This window comes from Hippoglossus hippoglossus, chromosome 23 (assembly GCF_009819705.1).
Source record: "Hippoglossus hippoglossus isolate fHipHip1 chromosome 23, fHipHip1.pri, whole genome shotgun sequence".
NCBI lineage: Eukaryota > Metazoa > Chordata > Actinopteri > Pleuronectiformes > Pleuronectidae > Hippoglossus > Hippoglossus hippoglossus.
Window position 1 is genome coordinate 12,332,075 of NC_047173.1, and position 21,717 is coordinate 12,353,791.

Here is a 21,717-nt window from a genome sequence, read left to right on the forward strand (position 1 = left end):
AGGATAGCTAATATATGCTAGCAGCTATAGTGTCATGCTTTTATCTAATTCTCTACGAAAAAGCATAAACATATTTAAATGTTAGTGTATTTCTTTAACGGTGAGATATTCAACATTTTATTTGATCAACTGCAACTTTATAAAGTCCGGAATCAAACCCACTGACATTAGATGGAATATCTTTTACAAATACATTGTTTTAGTATTTCTAGTGGTTAAAAAAATTACGAACCCAATCAATGAGCGTGTGACGCCTTCATCTATTTTTCAGCAGATTGATCGCAAAAGTCTTCATCTCCATCTAAGCGACTGATTGATCCCTTCCCCTTTAGCTGCTCGCACAAAATAGAGGTGATCTGACGACGAGCTGCTGCCCCCTCAGCTGAAAAGGTGACCGAGCCCACCGCAGTGTTCCCTGAGTGATGGTGTCAATGAAAGGCTGTGATGAATCTTCAGCCTGCACCAGGGCGAGAGCTATGGGAAATCAATGGCTAATAAAACTAAATGCTTCACTCTCCCCCAGGGCATACAAAAAGCACAGTCAGTGGAAAGTGAAACTCCGTCGGGGGGTTTGAGAGTCAAAACTGAAACCTTGAAGATCATAGTCAGAAACAATAATCAAGGTTTTATTTCATAAAGATAAAAAACTTGAGGCTCATGTTTGCTACTTGTGCTGACGAAAAGAGATAAGGCCATTTCTAACGAATGCCCAGAGTTTCCGACAACAACAAACATGGCGACAGGTTACTTGTTTCCTAAGAAAGTGGCAAAAGGCGCTGGGTCTCTCCTCAAAAAGCTCCGCCATTGTTGAAATTTCTTCATGTCCAATGGTCTTCTCGCTTGAACTACTGACTACACTGCCCCCCCACGATTTCCAGTGGTATTGGTCTGTTTTATCCGTTCTGTCCATATCCCTAAGCTTTAAGAGGACGTGAGAAACATATGTACAACATAAAGCTCTGTCTGGATCTGGATCTAAACCTGAGCCTTTATACTACACCCACAGAGGAATGCTAAGTTGTGAAGCTGTTTCTTGCTGCATGTTAAGCCTCCAATCAGAAACTGGTATTTGGAGGAGGTCAACAACAAAGTACAGTTTCACACCTCCATGAATTGAACACCCCAAAGACCACCAGGAACAGCTTTGGAATAAGGTTCTTACATACAGATTAGTTTCTCCCTTATACATTAAGACTGGAGCCCTTAATTTGAAATTTATGGGCATTTTAAAAGTGTCTCACCCAATAAATATGCCATGTGCCTGCAGTGGGGTTCTGCGCCGAGGAGATTTCATCATGAGAAATACATTTAAATGAGCCAATATCCAGAAGCGCTGGACTGGAGTTTTTTTTTATAGGGTTTCTAAAATCCTTTCCTGGCATTACCACGCATCCAGCGCTTATCGGTGAAGCAGTGGCCAACTTTAACACCATCCATCCATCCATCCCATCAGCGGGACCCAGCCAGTAAACCACCTCCAGCAAAAGAAAATCTCTCTATCCAAATTCTTCATCTATTATGGCCCCAGCAGTTAATTACAGTGTCTGACTGTGGACGGTTAATTAGGGTGGCTTCCTCGACTCGCCTGCATCCACGGTGATAAATGTGATGCTTGATTAATGTTCTGCCTTGGCCAAACAATACATGAATCACAGCTGTGTACAGGCTGGGGATATGATTTAAAATGCCAGACAGATGTTTTGCTGTATCTCAGCTCCGTGCCGCAGTTACAACATTGCTGCTTCTTCTGGAATTCATGCAAAAATATGCTGTTTTACTGTGGTTCTAATTTACTGCTTGTCATTTTTACTATCAAATCATAATATGCGTGTCATATATCATTTGCATGTATGAAGACATAAATAACCTCTGGACTATTCACTTTGCTCGTGGATGGATAAGCTATTTCACAAAGAAATTGAGTAAGTTTCGGGAAATTTGGGAGTTTCCTGGATTTCCTGGAACATAATGACATACAAAAATGATGTTTGGAATGATGAACTGATTTGAGTGCTAATAGGGCTGTTTTCTTCTCTTCCTATTCTTATCTTATAATCACAACATTCTGCAATGTAATTGTTATTTTTTGTAGGAAAATACGACAAATCTATGTTGGTTTCACAATCTGCTTCAAAACTGTGTGATATCAGAAGGAAAGCGTCAAATAGTGGTAAATGTTTTTATTAAGTGGCAAATATAAATGCATAGGGCGAGTCTACCACCAAAGGCAACAAGATAATAGTGTATTATATAGTAATAGGAATTCATTTTGGACTATGTGGGTTATGTTTAATTAAGTTAATCCCAAAAAATTCTGCTGTCATTTATTCAAACTTAATATTTGGAAAATGTTGCAATCACAATAAGCTATTTTCTTAGCAAACATTCTGTTGAGGTTAGTTACAGCTCCGAAGACATGATTATTCCATTATCAAGCGTGTGAGCGTGTCTCTTTGTTGCACCAGGTATAATTCCCTTACCTCTTTAATTCACTCTGCCTTCTGCCTCTACAATCAATTCAGCTGGCCTAGTTCCAGACAAGCAGCGGGTGTTGGCTCGGTGACCTATAAAACAAAAAGTCCACTTCTACCGAACTAAAATTTCATGATGATCGATCTGCCCCTTCCGCACTTGAATTCAAATGAGGGACTCCCGCACTGGGGACAAATACAGTGTCGAACATTCAAATTTCTCTACGGGGAATATTTGAATGTCAGGCGACTATCACTTTTCACCTCAGTCCAGCAGGATGGTTTGCTTGTGTACGTGTTCGCTCACATAGGCAAAGCAACAGGTGTGGACACAAAGCATCAACAATGTCCTGCAATACACACGGTAGAGTTGCAAACTCACTTTACTCACTGGAATCAACAACATGCCCAAATTGCTGCTCAAACTTCCGAGGCACCTTTGAGAAACCAGATCATTTTCTGATCTTGCTGCAGAGTTTATAATGAGGCCAACTTTAATTGCTGATGACAAATCACAGAGCCAGTGGAGGATCTGAGTGCTGCAGTGCTGCCAAGAGAGCAGCTGGAGAAACAAAGCCGCATTCTGTTTCTGCTCAAAAGCCTTCTGTCTCCGGTTTAACAAAAAAACACTTTAATGCTTCACCAGAATTGCAAATTGATTACAAATTTAAAAAATGCCGCTATTTTGAGAATGTGGAGGATGTGTATGTAAAGGTTGGCTGCAAGTTGTACAGTAAACACAACACCCTGCGATGTCACAGTTCTGGAGCGGTTAGGATCCTCTGTGGTCAGATTCACATGCAGCAGTTGTAATGGCCAAGTATGCCACACTAACAGAGCGTACGGCACTGTAACCAATCCAGAATAGGCCTTCCTTTCTCCTGCCGTGACCAGTTGTCACATTCCAGCATTAGCCGGAGAGAAATGGCGGCTATAGAGGGGTACCACGGAGGGCAACCCTGACCAAATCTGTCTTCTTTTCAAGGATCCGTGCTAATTATCTAAGATCTTTTCAAATACTGATCTGTGATCTGTTGAACATGGCTGGTACAACGAAAACCATTTGCCTCAACTCGACTCACACATTGGAACCAATGAAGTCATCCCAGAAGTGCAAACCCCATCCACTTGACCCCCAAACTTAGGACAAAGCAAAAGTTGGCTAAAGTGATTCAAAGGTACTTTAAGTTGAACCACGTTTTCATTCAACTCTGAGAAACCTCAGCAACGCAAACAACATGAATGGTGAACATAAATAATTATTGCGTATGAATTATGAGACCGACAGAATCCAGTGCAACAACAAAGTATGTCGAATGCACGTCCCCCACAGGAGGCTTCATATAATCCAAGTTTGTCAAACTATCAGCGTGGCTTCCAAAATATATGGTCTTGCTTTAAAATGCAGCAGGAAACCCCATTATGAATCCATAAAACGCATCGTATAACATCATAAAAGTGGCATATTCCTTTCTTAGATGGACTGGAGGGACAAGCAGACATGATGTCATGCTGCAACACCATGGCATTCGCATTGGAGGACTGGGTTACAAGTGTTTGTAGCCAAGTTGTCCTTAGTCATTCAATATATCCATATAAATCGCAGCTATAGAAAGTGACGATCGAAAGAATGTGGACCCTTCCCTCTTGCTGCCACAGTTGAAAGGACTGACATGAGGGTTTGCTTAGTGAAACAGTTTGATACCAAATCCGCCTGCCAACACCTCAAGAAATATCAATTTATCTCGCAGCACCCATTAGTTTAGCCTGCTCTTGTTAGCTTCTCCAGGATTACCAACCCTAGCTTTAAGTAAGCCTTTGTGCTAAACTTCTCGTGCTAGCTTCATATTTACTAAACAGACATTAGGGAGGCATAAATCTTCGTCTAACTTCCTGCAACAAAAAACAGTGAGTGCTTTCCCCACACGTCGACCTTTGACTTCTCGAGCACTGCAAGCAAAACAGTTGTGTGCAGACACACTAGGAAGCCATTTCAAAAGAAAACAAATGAGAAGGAGTGCAGGAGGACGGGTCAATTCATTTCCCAGACAAACATCTTGTCTATGTCACATGGTATGTTTCTTCTGCTGATAGCTCTGCCGCTAAAATGCTGCATGTTATGGCAAGGAAAAAAAACCCAGCAGGGCCATGCAGTGTAGATTAAATTGTCGTACAGCCGCCTCAGTAATGGATGGACTGGAAGAATTGTCACGGTAACGAGCGAGCCTTAGGGGGGGAAGATGTCTGGGTGGATTTTCTGATGAAACAAACTAGTGCGGTGGCACCGTGACCTCAACTCACTATGTCTACAGAGCTGAGGTACAAATCTGCAACCGGACAACACCTTTGGATGTTGGATCAGTTCAGTTTCACATGAAAAATGAGCGTTTGCCTCTGCTATTGAATTTCTTTTAGGCAGCGGGCAACCAATCAAAGTATCGACACAATCCCAGCTCCCTGCTGCATGTTTGAAAACGTGCCACAGAGCTCCCACAAACTGGTTGTATTCTTATCAAAAGCAAAACATGAATAATTCAGCGTCCTTCCACCAAAAGATGAGAACGATATATTGAAAGGGCAAACTGTGAAGGAGATAAAGCTGCAATACGTAACGAGTCTCCCAACAAATGCATCAAAAATAAATTAAAGAGCTGTCATAGCATTTTCCATGACCATTGATCCATGAATATCAAAACGATGGTGAGAAACAAATTACATTCTGTCGAAAGATAAGTACAGTGGCTGGTTTATCTCGGGCTGAGTGCGGCGGGAATACAGCCAATATCAAGTGCAGGTTCCTTTCATTTATCAAGGCTGATTTCCAGTGTGGGTTGGTTGCAATCAAAACGGCCACGTTTACTTAAACAGCAATTCACTCTTAAACTCCGGGTACCTGCAAAAACATGCCGTTGCATGACTCTACTGAGCAAAAATGAGGAGTATTGAACAGTGCTTTAAAGGGCGGTGTATCAAAAAGGGAGAACTGACCCTGCCTAGATAAATAAGGAGGATCGTTAACATGACGGATGATGTGCTTTTTTGGTCCTCCACGCAGATTAATGACATTCCGACGGAGCCAAATCTGAATGAATCGGTGTTGCGATTGGCCAGGAAACGATGTGCCACAAAAACCAAAAACCTGCGGCTGCATGGTTAAACAGGAAATTACAATCCACTTTCCAACTCAGCGCAGCTTAGCATCAGGCCGTGCAGATTCCCTCCTTTAGAACAGAGCTACGTTTGTTTTCCAACTGCAATTTCCAGCTCCTTCTGTTTCAAACTGTCTCTAATAATCACCTTTCCTCTCCCTTCTTAATGTCATCGCCACTCTATATAACCTTCTATTGTGCCACAATGCGAAAACCTCCAAACAGCACATCTGCACTGAGACTTCCACACTTCCTCTATCTGCGCTATCTACTGTGGTTCTCCGCTTTTAGACGCTTATCAGGAGGAAACAGGAAGAGGATAGAGCCTATCTCGCTCTGCAGAGTAAATCAAGAAGATGGGGATGAAATGAGAATATGGTTTATGGCATCTAAGCATATAAAACCAGAAAGAGGGAATATGGGCAGATAACAATTTGACACTTGAGACATTTTATACATGCACAACTTTTCGATTTTGACGTCCTACAGCTTCTGTTTCTGCAAATTCTTTTACAGAACGACGGATGTTTCGCTACAAAGACGCTAAAGGGTAGAAAAACCCCAACTGTAGCACACCAGAGCTAAAAAGCTCCCAGTATAATCACTTCACTCCTCCGATATTACAATAGCAAACACTATAACTGTACCCTTGAGTGGAACTAGCGGGGGCTGTCATCTGATCCCACCTGAACCTTAAATCCCTCAAGCCCTCACACAAACCCCCTCAATCTCCCCTGCGCAGGTTTTTATGAGGTGAGAAGCACAAACTGATTTTCCCCACACACACCGGGCCCACTTCTGACCCACAAAGCCTTACGCATATTGGTATATTCTACAGGAGTAGGCTGAGGTATCCGTGCATGAAGGTGGAATGAGTTTGTTTTTTTTGCAGTGCTCAGCGAGGGTTCAGCGCCGAGGTTGACGATCTAATGGATCTCTATTGGTTTTGTGAAGCGCCTGGTTCTTAGAGGTATAATTAAGGCACAGCACCCTCTCATACATCCCATGCTGAGATGAATGGGAGTTTTATCACATTTTTACCTCATCATATTAGAGGTATTTATCAAACTGAAAAAAAAAACTAATTTTCTTCGTTTTATCTTCAGCAGCAATTTATTCCAACTCAGTAAAATGCTTGAAGCTTGAGGGGGAGAAAGAAACTTCAGGTGATGATAACGGCTGTCAGCTTAAAATGTTGGCGCAGCTCAAACAGCCGTTATCTGCATATTTCATGTGTAGCTGTCACCGACGTCTTCATTTGCCAAACGTTTGGTCTGGTAAGCATTAGCGAGGATTTGTTCAATATTTTGTTGCGTTGAAAAGATGGATGCTAAGCTAAGAGTTGCACATGTGAGCCGTTCACAGGCAAATCGGTGTCTGTGTTTATGTTTATATGAAAACCTTTATTCTTAATTCAAGTTCTATGTATTTTGTTGTATTTTTGCTTTTCTTTTGATTTATTGTCTTTATGGCTAAATTGTAAAATATGAAACATCCATTACATTTCTTTGTCATGAGGGTTTGATAAGGAAATCTTAGGAATCATTGCCAATTTGTGTTTAATATATATATATATATATATATATATTGGATGATATATCGTTATAGGCATCAGCTTCGAAACATCCATACTGGTCTGATTCTGATGGTATCAATCTTCTCAGCTACTTCACTGGGAAAAAAAAAGATAATAAGCTTATTTTCCAACATGTCGAAACAATTTCTTTGGGGTCAGTCGCAGCAAACGTGAAGATTTCATGTCAGATGTTGCCGACATGACCTCAAACCCTTTCAGCTTCCACCTAAAAACAATTTCCACTGACTTGGAAAAGATCTGCATGCACAGCTCAAAGATCATAAAAACCACAGCCAGCAGACCCGAGCCATCTCCCTCCACCTGATCATTTACACCGTCAACTACTTACAGCTGCACCATCACCGGGGGAAGTGCTCCTCATGCACAAACAGACTCCTCCGCATTCGGAGAAACTGCCTGATGAGAGTCAGAACTGACTTTAAAGCGATTTTTTCTCCGTCAGAGCTGATGATGGCCGTAGTGAAATACCATGGCTTTGTCAAGAGTAGCAAAACAAAAAAAAACACACATTTGATTTTCTGCTCTGACAGCTGTTCTGGGCTGGAGACAAAAAACGTCACAGTCACTGAAAGACGATACTCGCTGGCTATTGATTACAAAAAGTAGAAAGGGTAACTGCTTGAGATTTGTGTGATCCCCTGGCTCGGGTTGGGTTTTACATTACGCCCCGGCTGCTCTAAGTTGTTTGAGAGGTCCACCTTGTAGTTTGAAGAGGGAAAGTGGACGCCGGCCTCTAAGTGTAATCTAACGCCACAAAAAGGAGCTTTGCTTACAAAGTGTGCTGAAGTAGAAATCAAACCCCCGTGCTGCTGAACACAATTATGAAGGGTCTCATATGGAGACGAGCACGATAAACACGCATGACGTTGGCTGGATAAGAAACTACTACTTATCTGTGGTTCTGAGGGATTTCATCCTCCCAATTCCAGCACGGGTGTTACGTGACAAATGTGCGGCTTTGGCATGTGTATCTTCCAGGGCGCTGGCGAACCTGTGCGCGGATACCAGTGTTTAGGGATCCACATATGGTGTGTGTATACAGGGAGGGTCGTGGGACTGAGGTTGCGCGGCCATGACTTGGCAGACGGGCGGGTTGAATGCGGCCTACAAAGCATAAGGGCCGGCCAAGGGTTAGCAACGGCCTCAACCGACCTTGTATGGAGGACAATGATGAGGACAACCAAAAAAATAAACAAAAACACTTTCTTCTCTGTTTGTCTACAGGGTCGTGAGGCAACAGGTCTACGAAGTATAACATTTATTAAATTTGTCATATGTCATTAATCTGTCAAACTAAGGAATTCCCCAAAGCTTCAAACTATGACTACAGCTAACAGCTGCTAAGATATCAGGCTTTGCTTGACTACATTAAAACTAGAATGGCACTCAGTGTAGCATATTTCTCTGCCAAGGCCCAACAGGCCCTTTAAAGCAATCTGCCCTTAAATACACACACTCAAAAATATCAGTCCACCCCTACATATTCTCATTTTTATCATCATTGTGATCCGTCCAGTTGTTTTGACACGGACAGGGGTGAACACATAACCTCTTGTCGTAACTAGGCATAAATCTATGACTAATGCTGGGGTAATTAACACAACACACAAAATCAGGGGTTAGATTTTGTAACTATGTTAATCTAACCCTTGTTTGGAAAGTTTTCTGATGATCTGATTATTTCGAAACGTTCAAAGGCTCAACGAAAACTACTGGAGTAAGTGCCAAGTCCAATGATGCCTCAAAATGAAAACAAGTAGGGTCACTAATTCGGAGGAAACCTCAATTCCTCAACATATTGTTTGGTCAAAAGTTTGAGTTGGCATATCTGAGAAGTGTACATGAAGGGGATTCAGCCTGTTATGGCAATAAATTCCCCAAAAACGTTTCTGACAAACTGCCTCGCTACCCTTTCATTATAAAGAACAAGCCATGCAAGCGGCTGCGTTTGCCAGAAGACTGTTTTTCTTGCCCCTTTAAGGATCGCAAAAGCTGGAGCGCATCCCAGCACATGAAGATGGGCTTTAACATTTTTGTCAAGTCTTCAGTGCAACTTCGGCATTGAACTGGACACCAATATAAAGATGAAGAGAAATTCTACTTCTCCCAGTTCAACACACTGGTTTCAAGCTCCTGACATCTGCAGGGTTGATCACTATGTGCTGACGTCAATTAAAGCTGCGAGTAATGGAGATGAGATGCTTTGTCTCCTTCCTCGTCATGAACTAATGAAGAGACGTTTTGAAAGACTTCTGATTTGTCTTTGGACTTTTGATTTATGCTTTTAAAACACATTTGTATTTATAGATTTTGTTATTGTCCTTGCGTTTGATATTTGGATCTCTGTCTGGTTTCCCTCCTTTGGGATTGTCTGCACCTGCCCTAATGTGTCGCACCTGAGTTCACCTGTCCCCGCCTCCTTTTTGTGTATAAAGTCTCTGTGCTCTCCTCTGTCAGTTCGTCTGTCTGCATCCCTGCGTTTCCTTTGTGCATCACTTTTGCTTGTTTGTTTTCTGTAGTTTATTTATGAGTTTGAACCTTTAGTTTGCTTGTATTTCTGCCTGTTTAATCGAATTGCAAACACCATACTTGCCTTGCTGCTTGCTCTGCTTTTGGGTCTGACCAAAAAAACAAAACTTGAACAGTAGTCCGAGTCTTCCCCCCCCACATCTGAAGAGGCTCCAGACAGCAAAGGCAAAAGCATAAACACTGACTCTTTTGACGCCCAGCGTGTAAAAACTTATAAATGTTTAAATACATGCAAGTGCAAACAATAGTGACACATCACCAGATATGATTTTTTTCACCACCAACCCTTTTGCCTCTGTTCCTCCTCGAAAAACATACAATGTACGCAAATCCGATCCAGGCCTCCTACCTCAAAACCGTCTCAAATTACTATTCATAAGCACTTTTCACATCAGTTATCGTCACCACGTTGTTCATTTTTTTATTTCTGCTTGTATTTAGACGATGTCACTCATTTCTAAAACGCTTACAGTGAAAATTCCTCCTGACAGGCACGAGCCGCACGCAGCCCAGGCGGAGACATTCTGCTCACTCACTTCATTAGCCCACTTCTTCCCTCAATATTTATCTCCTCCGAGCACACAGAGTAACTTAAACAGCCTCAGCACAAACTAGGGCAGGTTTTAGATAATTATTCCACGAGAGGCTCAGGAATTCCTGGCAACATTTGCTAGAGTCGGCCCAAACCTTTCCCAGCTTGTCTTGGGAGCACCGACACATTCAAAATAACTGATTATGAGCTGCAACAATAACAGAATCAGAGATAACAAGGGTCATTTTGTTAGAACATGATTAAATACAATCATCAATTGTAATAAGTGTTGTTTTTAAAGCTTATGGATTTTTTTTTCTGTTGGTCCTGTCATGATACCCTTTGAATTAACAGTTGAGGAACATTATAAAGTGTATATTGATTTACAGTCAAAATGTCATGTACCACAGTCATGGTCAGTGTTGAGCTGCAGGGTATAACTTACAGTAATAAATTGTGTCAAAGATTTAAACTGACTTTTTTCTAAACTTCCCTTTAACCCTGTGTTACTTTGACCTTTCGGGGGTCGGCTTGCCTTACAACCAGAGAGTTGATACCGGGCTTCGACAGCTGTGCTCACTACAGACTGGTCCACGAAATGTTAGCTTGGTGCGAGGAAGGCAGTTAAATCGGAGGATCATGCCCGAGTGAATCTAAAGTAATTTCTGTTCACATGTATTTTCAGCTTTCGCTAGCAACGACCCTACAGTCAGGGTGCATTGCTGTGAGGACAACAGTTTTGTGTGTTATCAGAGCAAAGTAACATTATTAGCTAACGTTACCGATAGGTCAAGAGGGCATGCGATCATGATGATAGTGATCGCCCTCTGCTGGATCCCAAGGCAAACTACTTCAGACCATCCCTCATTTTATCAGATTCAAGTCCAATATTTCCTCCGGTTTTGGTCAACTTTGTAACTGCGTCAAAGTTTCAATGACTTTTTGAATGAGTAATACGTGATGAGAAACTGATTGCTACCTTCCCAACACTGGTCATGGAACAATACACCTATGTAGCTAGGGGCAAAAACACGGAAGAAAACTGGCCTCCTGCTTTACAGTTAAATTTACTGCTCTCTTATCTGAGTGGCTGTTGACACAAGCATACGCTCACTCCTGACACAACAATGCTCCTTATTAACGGAGCGTACGTTCACATACTTGCTACATACAGATGTTTCTGTGGGATATAGAGGTCCATGTTTTTAATGCGCTCTGGAGGGGGGTTCACAGAGATATTGTTTATATTCAATAGTGATCCAAGGGGTTAAAGAGTGTGTGCAGCAACATTCATAAAGGCAACTGATTAGCACTTCAATTCAAAGCCGTACGGTTTGAACTATGATGAAAGGGCACTTCTTAAAGACAATGCCACATTGATGCATTTACGGGTTAACCTCAGAAACCACGCTAGAGAAGTAACAGATGTTGAAGCCAGCAGACGCCACGATCCTCGACTCCATTGCGCCGCTTCTCTTCAGTCACTGCTTAGTTATTTGTGTGGCACATTTCTAATCGTTTAAACCCTTGTTTGGGATAAAGATTTTCAGCTTCGCCAATATTTAAGATACAGAAATGTCACGGTGCTTGTACAGGGAATGTGCCAGTCGGTAAAAATCCAAGTTTCACCAAACTCCTCTAAACCCACAGACCCTCTCCCAGAAATTAAATTGTTTAGCTCTTTTGAAACAAAGAGTGAAGATGTTTTCACTTCAATCCCCAAAGGGCCCATAATGCATTTCTGAGTAGCGCAGAGGGGCTGGGGTCACAGATGTTTTATGAATGCTTAAATCCACTTAGGATGCATTTCATTTCCCAATGTCGCCTTTTATCTCTTGTCCTTGCTTCTATTTCGGTGTCGACTGAATGGTGCCCTTGTCTTCCTACTGAAGACATCCATTACTGAGTTGATTTGTCAAAAGGATTCTGTTAAAAATCAATAGCATTGAAATGTCCAAATCATGCGAAGCCTCATTTGTTAACCTGTCAAGAGCTTTGATGGGTATTCAAAGGAGAGTTCAGAGGTTCGATTGAATATATTTTCCAATCTATGACCACAGTTCCACAGCAATCAATCTAACTGCCTATACAAACACATCAACGCTGTGTAAATAAATTTAGGCCTTTGGCAAAACCCAAGAAAGGCCTGGCTGTAAACCAGAAGATCACGTCTTGATTTTCCCCCCCCCAAAATCTGAAATGTCCTGGCTCGCATGCTCTCCCAGCTCCTGTAAAACTCGGTCATTTCACACGCACAGGCTTTTCGCTGGGATTACCATTGGCCAGGAGAGTGCTTGGCCAGGCCCAGAGCAGTGCCCAGGAAAAACACTTGACATGATTGAAAAAGCAGAGCGCAGGCCAGAACATCCCCACAAATTGGAGTGCACGGACGCGGACGAGTTATCTGCTTCGCCATCTTGTCTCGTACGATAGGAGCTGCATGTGACGTGCAACGAGAATTTGATTACAGGGTGAAAGGTCAGATAAGATTGTCTGAGTTCACAGAAAAGGACAAAAGTGAGGAAAACAAATTTGTCCACATCCGAGGCCGTCTTCTCAGACATCTCCGGAGCGGGATGATTAGTGCGGCGCTCCTCCTCTTCCATCTCTCTCTTGCTTTAACCTTTCGCTCATAACTCTTTTCTAATCCCCGAAGGAAGAGACCGGGAGCACACAGCTCTTGACCCCGAGCGGGGACGGCGTTTGATGAACGACCGCGGAAGGTCAGACCTCTGATTGGTATTCACACTCCTCCATCTGAGCGCGCTGAACCAAAAACGCAAGTGTCTGTCCCCCCCGGAGTGTAAATTACCATGGTGACTTTGATAGATACCCAGTGTCGGCGGATACTGAACTTTCACTGAGGGGATGGAGTGCGAGCGTGGGCCGAGGCGGGCCGACCAGCGCCCCGGGTAATCTGTCACCAAACAGCATTTTGACAACCTCGCAGTGTCACGGTCACATGTACGAGGCTGATGGATGAATAACCGGCGGGCACTTCATGGGGGCACGAGGCGAGGTGTGATGTAACTGGAGACAACGCTCTTTCTTCAATGCATCTCGTCCTCCATCACCTCCACACACACACACACACACACTTGTCTTGCTCACACATACACACAAAACACACAGTGGGGTTACCGATGGATGTTGAAAAGTGGGGATGGGGCTCTCTGACCTTTTTAAGTGTCTGGAGATGCTTACCAGACTGAGCTTTGGACGAATGGGAGGCGACCTGTTGACTGTCTTTAAATCTTAGGAGAAATCCATCACATGGCTTAAATATCAATAATTTTCACTTTGCGATTTAATACTAGATAAGAGAAGAACTGTTTATATCACTTGTGACAGGGCTTGAACCGCTTATGCCCATATACAGGAATGAAGAACTGAACATTTCCTCTTTTTAAAAGAGAAATGGCTGAACTTGTTTACAGTAAGGGCGACTATTCTCACAAGCATAGATAGAAAGAATAGAAGCTAACAACAAAGCATCCACTAATGCACTTATCTTCCTCAAGAAAATGCCAAAAAGTACAAAGAAAATCTTTTATTTCTGCACTCATGCAAAAATATTCTCTGATTTCCATCTTTGTGTTTTTGGACTGAAGAAGAATTTGAAGAGACCCGTGTAGCTGGCTGGACGTTTTATAAACTGAATGGTTAATTGAGTAAAATAATGATTAAATAAAGGGATGATTAAAATAATTGTAGTCGTATATTTATCTTGTGATCCCCTCAGGCTTGTTTTGGGATTTCTTGGAGGGTCACAACCCCGCAGGCTGCTCATTATGAATACAGCACATTCGCAGAAGTCGATATTAGTAACTAAACTGTGTTTTTATGAAAACAGACTCAGTTGTTTGTTGTTAAAGGTGTCATGTTTGATCCACCTTTCCCTTTCCCTTCTTCCTGCACACCTCTGTGCATCAGGGCAGCAGAGGATTCCTCTGAATGTCCCTCCACAGCGTGGTCGTGTGTTGACATGTTTATTCAGCTGTTTGCAAAATTAAAACTCCCAGTTTAAATTAGCTGGGTTCCCTCAGGGACCGGGGGGGGTGTGTGTGTGTGTGTGTGTGTGTGTGTGTGTGGGGGGGGGGGGGGGGGGGGGGGGGTGCATTGTTATAACAAGCAGGGAGTGATGTCTCTTCTTCAACAACACAAAGAGCATGTGAGGCTCCGGGACCCGGGCTGCACAACATGTTGGAGCCGTGGACATGAAGCATGTGCAGATGTGGAGATGAAAGCATGTGCCCTTACACGCGCATGGTAAGAATAGTGGATGGGTGCATGCAATGAAATGTGGAGTTAAGCGTTGTGAGGATAATTGGGGAGCTGTGCAAGTTGCAGGACCAAACTGCTCCTGCTGCAATCCCCCCCCCCCCCAGCTCTCAGCACACTCCCCTCTATTTCTCTGTCTTTGTACAGCCTGCAAATATAAGCTCTGATTTATCATGAGGCTAAACGGACAAAAGCACATGCAAACCAGCGAGCACTGCGTCCCCCCCCTCCTCCTCCTCCTCCTCTTCCTCATCCCTCCTCCTCCTCCTCCTCTGCTTCCAACAGGAGCGGATGACATGTGGAGGAGCGGAGGCTGACGGCGCTGCGGACCCCGTCCTACCTGTCATCGTAGCAGAAATCCGCGTCCAGCGTGTTCACATAGAGACCCACTGCCACGGCCGTGCACGCCAGCTCCGTGATCATCTCTCCGGAGCAGAGTGGGAGAGGAGCTGGGGTAGAAAACGACAGGAATCAGGTCCCTTCCTCCGTCCTCCTCCTCCTCCTCCTCTTCCCTCTCTCAAGTCTTATTGTGCTCTCAATTCAGCTCTCCGAGGTGGTTTCTTCTCCCCATGACGCAAAGTGTGCCAAAGTTCTACCATATTCCTCCTAACCCATGGCGCTGAGGCTCGGGGCTGTGGCCGGGGTGTGGAGCCGTCTATCGCCGCCTGTGGCTCGGAGCTGTGCGCATTCCTGTGCCGCGGTGTCCTCCTCCTGCTCCTCCGGCTCGGTGTGCGCATCTCTGGGCTCAGGCACCGGAGAAGAGCCGAGCGGGGAGACGCGTGTGGTTTTCAGGGGAGGCCGCGCATGCGCACCGCGGAGAACAAGGTGGAGGGAGGTGGAAATAAAGTGACACTGCTTCCCATGCTCACTGGAGAACTGAGGTGTGGGTTGTGGAGCAGGGGGGGTGTTTTAAATCTTAATTTAACAGAAATTATTCTCTGTGCTTGTAATTAATGTGTAATAAGAGATTTCCTAAAGTACTGGATATAAATGCAGGGACTGAAATGTGCCTTAAACGATTTATGTTAACCTCTGACATATCAATTTAGATTTGTTTCAACATGTTTGAGGTGTTCAGGTCGAGGAATAAACCAACAGTAGATTATACAAGGTCAAAACAACATCCACAGTGTAAAAATTATAATTTTCCATTTCACAAACTCCTAAACATTCCCTGGGACAAATTCCTAAAATCTCAGAAAACATCCTAAAACGTTCTTTGTTTCTTTCCGTCTTAAAAAGATTTGCCTCTTTGTCCGGCTCCTGGCCAACATGTAATGACTTCTTTCTTGGAACGTTTCCTTCCAAGGTTTGAGGAAATGCCTTCAGGTTTGTGTACTCCTGCTGACAAATGTATAAATAAACCAACCACCAACCAAGCAACAGACCGGGGTGAGAACATAACCTCCCTGGTGGAGCCGATAACAGTTGGAAGTGAACAGGAACAAACCCAAAGAAAAGTAATTACCTAAAAAAACAATAGACTATGCCATTCAAATGCAAATAAAACAGAAAATGATTCAAGTCTTATTAAAACATGCTCTGTTGTACTTGAGGGAAGACGCTTCATCGGAATCCCTGCAAAAACAATGAATAAATGATTAAATACATAATAAGTGACCAATCAATCATAAGTGACCAATAGAATGAGATCATGAATACAAGCGGCCCAAATGAGCTTTCTGCGTCAGGTGTCTGGGCCCAGAGACAGGGTGAGGAGCCTCTTATCAGGGTTCCTCTTGGGTGCTTTCCATTAGAAGATTACCAGGCACGCCAAACTGGGAGGAGACCGGGGGGGAGAGAGACCCTGGGGTACCACAGAGGAGCTGGAATAGGTAGCTGGGGAGAGGGATGTCTGGAACAACCTGGTGCCTCTACAACCTGATCTAGGGTAAGGGGAAGAAAATGGATGGATGGATGCACAACATCATCTATGACTTCCCTATACAGACACTAGGATACATCACACATGATCATTTCTTAGCTTTGTATCCACTGAGCTATGAAGCGGACCCTGGTGTAAGATATACAATGACTTCTGCTGCAGGTACCACATTATCTCCTTCAAACCCCCCAAATTAAAAGTATTGATTTATTCGCCATTCACCAACACCCCCCGGAGGCCTAACTGAGAGAGGAGGTGTGATGGATGAACTCGTCGTGTATGGCGAGGATGTGTACGGGTATCGGTCAGGGGAATCAGAACAGATGGCTGGGGAGGGATGTGTGGGGAGTAAGGGCATCGACTGCCGATGGGTGAGACAGTGACAGAGCACCGCGGGCCGAGGTTAGGGAGCCATTTGTAACAGCGACCCTGATTCCGAACAAGAGTCGACCCTGACCCCCCGCGGAACCTGTTGGACTATTTAGGAAAGACAGGCTGCTCTGTTTTTATCCCTGAGACTTATGTGGAGGTGCTTCCTCCTCTGCAGCATCCATCAGCGCTGAGAGGTAACAAACGAGGGTCCCCTTGTTTGGGCCGGGAGAAGAAACTGTCCCTCTGATAAACGATCTGCGAGACAACCTCGGAACACGGCCTTCTTGAAGTTGCTTTTGTCATCTGTGCACGGCAAACACACACATGCAAACACACACATGCAACCACAAAGCCCATATACGAGACGAGCACCGTGCCCTCGTGCTGCCCCGTGGGGGGGGGGGGACAAGGGGCGCTCTGTCCTGCAGCAGCCAGCACAAGTGATTAAGGGATTAGCGACGGAAAAGCAGGAGAAATATTCCTGCAGCGTAAACAGGTCCACGCACGGCAAAACAAACACGTCACCGGAGAAGAAGTGTTTACTCGCTGTGACTGATTATGGACGAGCACAGTGAGTCTATCGCTCGCTCTATAGTCGTAAACATGGGACAGCTCAACATAAAAACATCCTTTTTAGGTTTTGGCTGCAGGTTTAAACTGCATCTTACGTGGGAGTTGCATGCTTACACTGTTTTTATCTCTACGAATCATAAATAAAGTCTCAATATTTGTCATTTGTTGAATTTCGTCTTTCATTGCCCATTTGTTTTCCTCTGTTTTGAGGAGGTGACAAATCATTTTGTAGCACAGGGGCTTTCTACTTTAAAGCAACATTCTTTATTGCCCACCAACAAAGCTAATTGTTGCATAATTTATTTCAAATCATCTGTTGAGGCCTTGGGCATACACATGATTTTATAGTATCAGTGTTTTTAACTTTTTATTTTCTATGACTCATTCATACGTTTCTATGTCTGTTGTTTGTTTTGAATCCGTTTGCTGTGTTTTGGTTTGTTTGTGTGTTATTTGTCCCTGCTTGTATTTATATTTGAAACTTTTTTACTCCCTGGATGAAGAGATGTCAATCTCAATGGGACCTATCTGGTTAAATAAAGGGATGGATGAATAAATAAATAGATAAATAAATAAATAAAATAAATTAAGTAGCATCGAGTTACCTTAGCTCAGCGCAGTGATTGAAAACAGGAGGAAAAAGTATATTCTGGCTCTGACCAGCACATCTAAAGCTCCCTGATTATCATATTATTCCCTTTAATATCTTGTTTGGTTGGTTTAATCCAAAGCTGATCTAAAAAAACTAAAACCTGAGTGTGAAAACAACAAGTTGCAGTTTTAGGTATTTCCCAGAAAACTCCAGAGGTTGCAGCAAGAGGCTAACAGTTTCCTCCTGTTTCCAGTCTTTATGCTAAGCTAAGCTAACAGGCTTCTGTCTATGAGCCTATATTTAGTGGATTACTTTGACAATGGTGTTAATCTCCTCACAAAAAGCCTCGTTCAGACATGAAGTGAAGCAAATTTCCACCTGGTGTCCTTCACATAAGCACCAGCATTGGTTTATTTAAAGAATTATCCAATGACATGGTTTATTATGTTTTGTTTTGTTTTATGAATAATAATAACACTCCAGGTAATTTCTCATGCGTAATTCAACAGGCAAAACCAACCAAAGGAACCTTGTTATTAAGAGATTTCCTTTCTCTTTCAGGCCACACCAAGCGAGTAATGGTAATTTCCCTCCTGCTATTTACTCCGGAAACACTGCAGCTTCACCCCTGCAGATAAACATCACACAGGAAACAGATAATCACAGCTGGAGGCACCATGCAGGCCCTGCCGTAACAAAAAATAGCTCGCTGATGGTATTAATATCAACGTCTACGCTCAACAAACTGATTTGTGGAAAAACACGTAAGGTCACCCTTTTAGTTCTGCCGTTCAGGAAGATCAGAAATAGAAGTTTGCCCGGAAAAACGAGGGGCTTGATAATTTGTGTGGGTTTGACGCTGTGTTAAGATGGATGAGTTAATGAGTGTTTGTTATTTTTACATTTACTGTAAAACCACAGGACTGTTAAGTGGCTAAATAGGGATTTCTCTGTTTTAGAAACAGATTAAATCAAATGAAAACAGATACAATAAAAGATAGTGTGGCAGCTTCTGATACCACATTATTGTTTATTATAAATTCTGATGTGATGGAGTCTGGCGTTTCCAGATAAACCAGAGAATAAATGCTTAAAGATTCCAAACTTAACTGGTTAAATCACCTTTGCCGCCTTTCTACAAAAATCCTCTGCTTCCTCAGTTAGACTTAACAATGCTACTGTAAAATAAAAGCAATTTACACAACTAAAAGCATTTTCCTGCATCTGGAAAGTCTCTGAACCCAATGAGTGGCTTCGCTGATTCAAAAATAAAAGGAAAAACTTAATAAAAACCATAATCTGAGGGAGGTTCCACTTCACACTCCCATTAAACATTAAAGTTATGTTGTTCGCACTGGCAGGAAATGTTTTACAGTGTGTTGTGATTACACGAGCCTCAGTGACGGTTAAATCACAGCTCAAAGATTTATATTTTTATTATTTTTCCAATAGCGTAAATTCAGTAACCAAATCAAAACAGTGTATATAAGGAAACAAAGCATTGTATTTGTATTCCAGTCACATTAGAGGTTGGAGTTGTACTTTCTACGAGTTCTCCGGCCACTTTCTGTGACTTGAGTCATAATTTGACAGAATTAGATATCAATCTGGATCAAATTACCCCGGAATGGGCTCGATTAATGGAAAATATGAATCAGACGGACAAGTCTGGTCCTTCAACATTGAAAACAACAGTTTACCATTCTCCCGTTTGAGGCTCAGTGTCAAACATGTCTTAGCATATAACTGTCTGCATGTCCCAGTGCGGCTGGTGTGGGACATTTTTCTGTCCACGTCTCTCTGCAGTGACTCGTGCTGATAACAGCGATTCTAATCTAATCAACCAAATCCCTTCTTTCTCACAACCAGGGCATCTGGCAGAGAATCATGGGCCGATCATTGGCGTGATGACGGCTGCCTCCCCTCTGATGGCTGTGTGCCCAGTCCCCCAAAAAATCCCAGTTTGTGCTGCATGGGGACAGTGAAACGAGGACAGGATGATGATGAAGATGCTCAGATGGAAGACGTTAGGACAGTGGACGTAGAAGTTGAGGTGGATTTGTGGAGTTTGTGCTAAAAGGAGCTTTCGCCCCGGTGCTTCCTCACATTTAACAAACGACCACTGAAACTAGCTCATTTCTTCCTCCCACTCATCTTTTCCCTCATTTTCAAGCCGTAGATGCTGGAGAAAACCTCCCGCTTCCCTTCCAAATTTTACCCCTTTGATTATTTTGCGCTCATGGGTTGAGTCAGTTTCGCCCTCTCACAATAAAAAGGGGGCATTCTTTGACATTCACCAGCTGCGAACTCAAAGACGTCATTGGACGAAGTTTAAAGGGCCGCGTAACGCCAACGCAGCTCCCTTCCTGTTTGAGAAGTCGGAGGAACCTTGAGATGATTTCTCACGTTAGGTAGAGGAACAGGAACTTGTATCATGTCCAAACACCGTCGTGAGAAACTGCTGTGATCACAGCGAAGGGCCCAAGTGTTTGACGTACTCCCTTCACTTCCCCTCCACTATGTCTCACTCCCGCCTTGCAGTGGATCTGAGGTGGGATCGCCTCGCACGATTTCCCTACATGCACTCCTTCTGTCCTCCCGGCCTTCATCACATCCTGCCACCCCTTTCTTCCTGTCGTCTGTAGAGCGCAAAGTCAGGAAATCGTCGTTTACTCACTCCTGGAAACAGCTTTTTCTGATTTCTCCCCTGCGTGTTTGTTTGTGTGCGCTGACATCTTGTCCTTCCATGCGGGCACATGAAAGAGGCTGTGCCAGGATGTGTGTGTTTTCTATATACATACAGTAGTTGTGTGCAAACATGCGTGCCGGCATCGAGGAGAGGACAGGTGGACAGGACGTGACTCACTCTGCCACAACAAAACCCAGCAGCATTTATAACTCTGTTACGTTTGTGTCAAACCGGTTTGGCGGCCACGGCGAGCTGTCAGAGCGAAACATGGTGGTGGATCCAAACACGGTCCAGACACGGCAGAGACATTCACCATCTGTCTTCACGGGGGCGACGCTGACGGAGCAGACCCATGGATGGGCTGCAGATGTGCAGGCTGCTGCAGATACAGTAATAAGTAATAAGTAATAAGTACCAGCGGTGCACAGTGGGAAAGTGAATTCTGTGTGTTTCATTTGGTTCAAGATAGTCTCCATCATTTCGTAAAGAGATTTAATTACCCTGCACGCGAGCAAAGCCTGAAGCAGGGTGTTGATTGATCCTGCTTGTCTGAGTGTGTGTTTGCGTGTGTGTATTAAAGCTTCAGTGTGCAGAATTTAGTGACATCTAGTGGTGAAGTTGCACGTTGCAGCTGAACACCCATCACCTCACCCTCCCCTTCCAAACATGAAAGAGAACCTGTGGAAACCTTCAGTTGTCAGAAAAACTCAAAAGCTGTTTAGTTTGTCCAGTCTGGGCTACTGTAAAAAACATGGCGGTCTCCGTAGAGAGGACCCAGCCTGATGTAAATATAAAAGGCCCATTCTAGGATAAACAACAATTTGTACAATTTAGATTAAACACACAAGTGAAACTAGGATTATTATATATTCAATTTCTGCCATTAAATCCCTTTCACCTAAATCTTACACACTGAACATTTAATATAACAACTATGAGAAATGAGAAATACTCCATACACCACATTTACCTCATGAGTCTTAGTGTAACTCTCACAAGCATAAACTCAAATATGAACTCAAAACTCTCGCATTTGCTCTCAAGCAT

At 43.4% G+C, this 21,717-nt stretch overlaps 1 protein-coding gene across 1 annotated transcript in view; it reads right to left on the minus strand.

The window, feature by feature from the left end:
- Positions 1–15,396, minus strand: part of tmtc2a (transmembrane O-mannosyltransferase targeting cadherins 2a) — a 53,922-nt gene extending 38,526 nt beyond the window's left edge. Inside the window, exon 1 of the mRNA XM_034578667.1 lies at positions 14,900–15,396. Coding sequence (XP_034434558.1) covers positions 14,900–14,982 — 83 coding nt within the window. The 5' untranslated portion in view covers positions 14,983–15,396. The remainder of the gene's footprint in view (positions 1–14,899) is intronic.
- Positions 15,397–21,717: the final 6,321 nt, after the last annotated feature.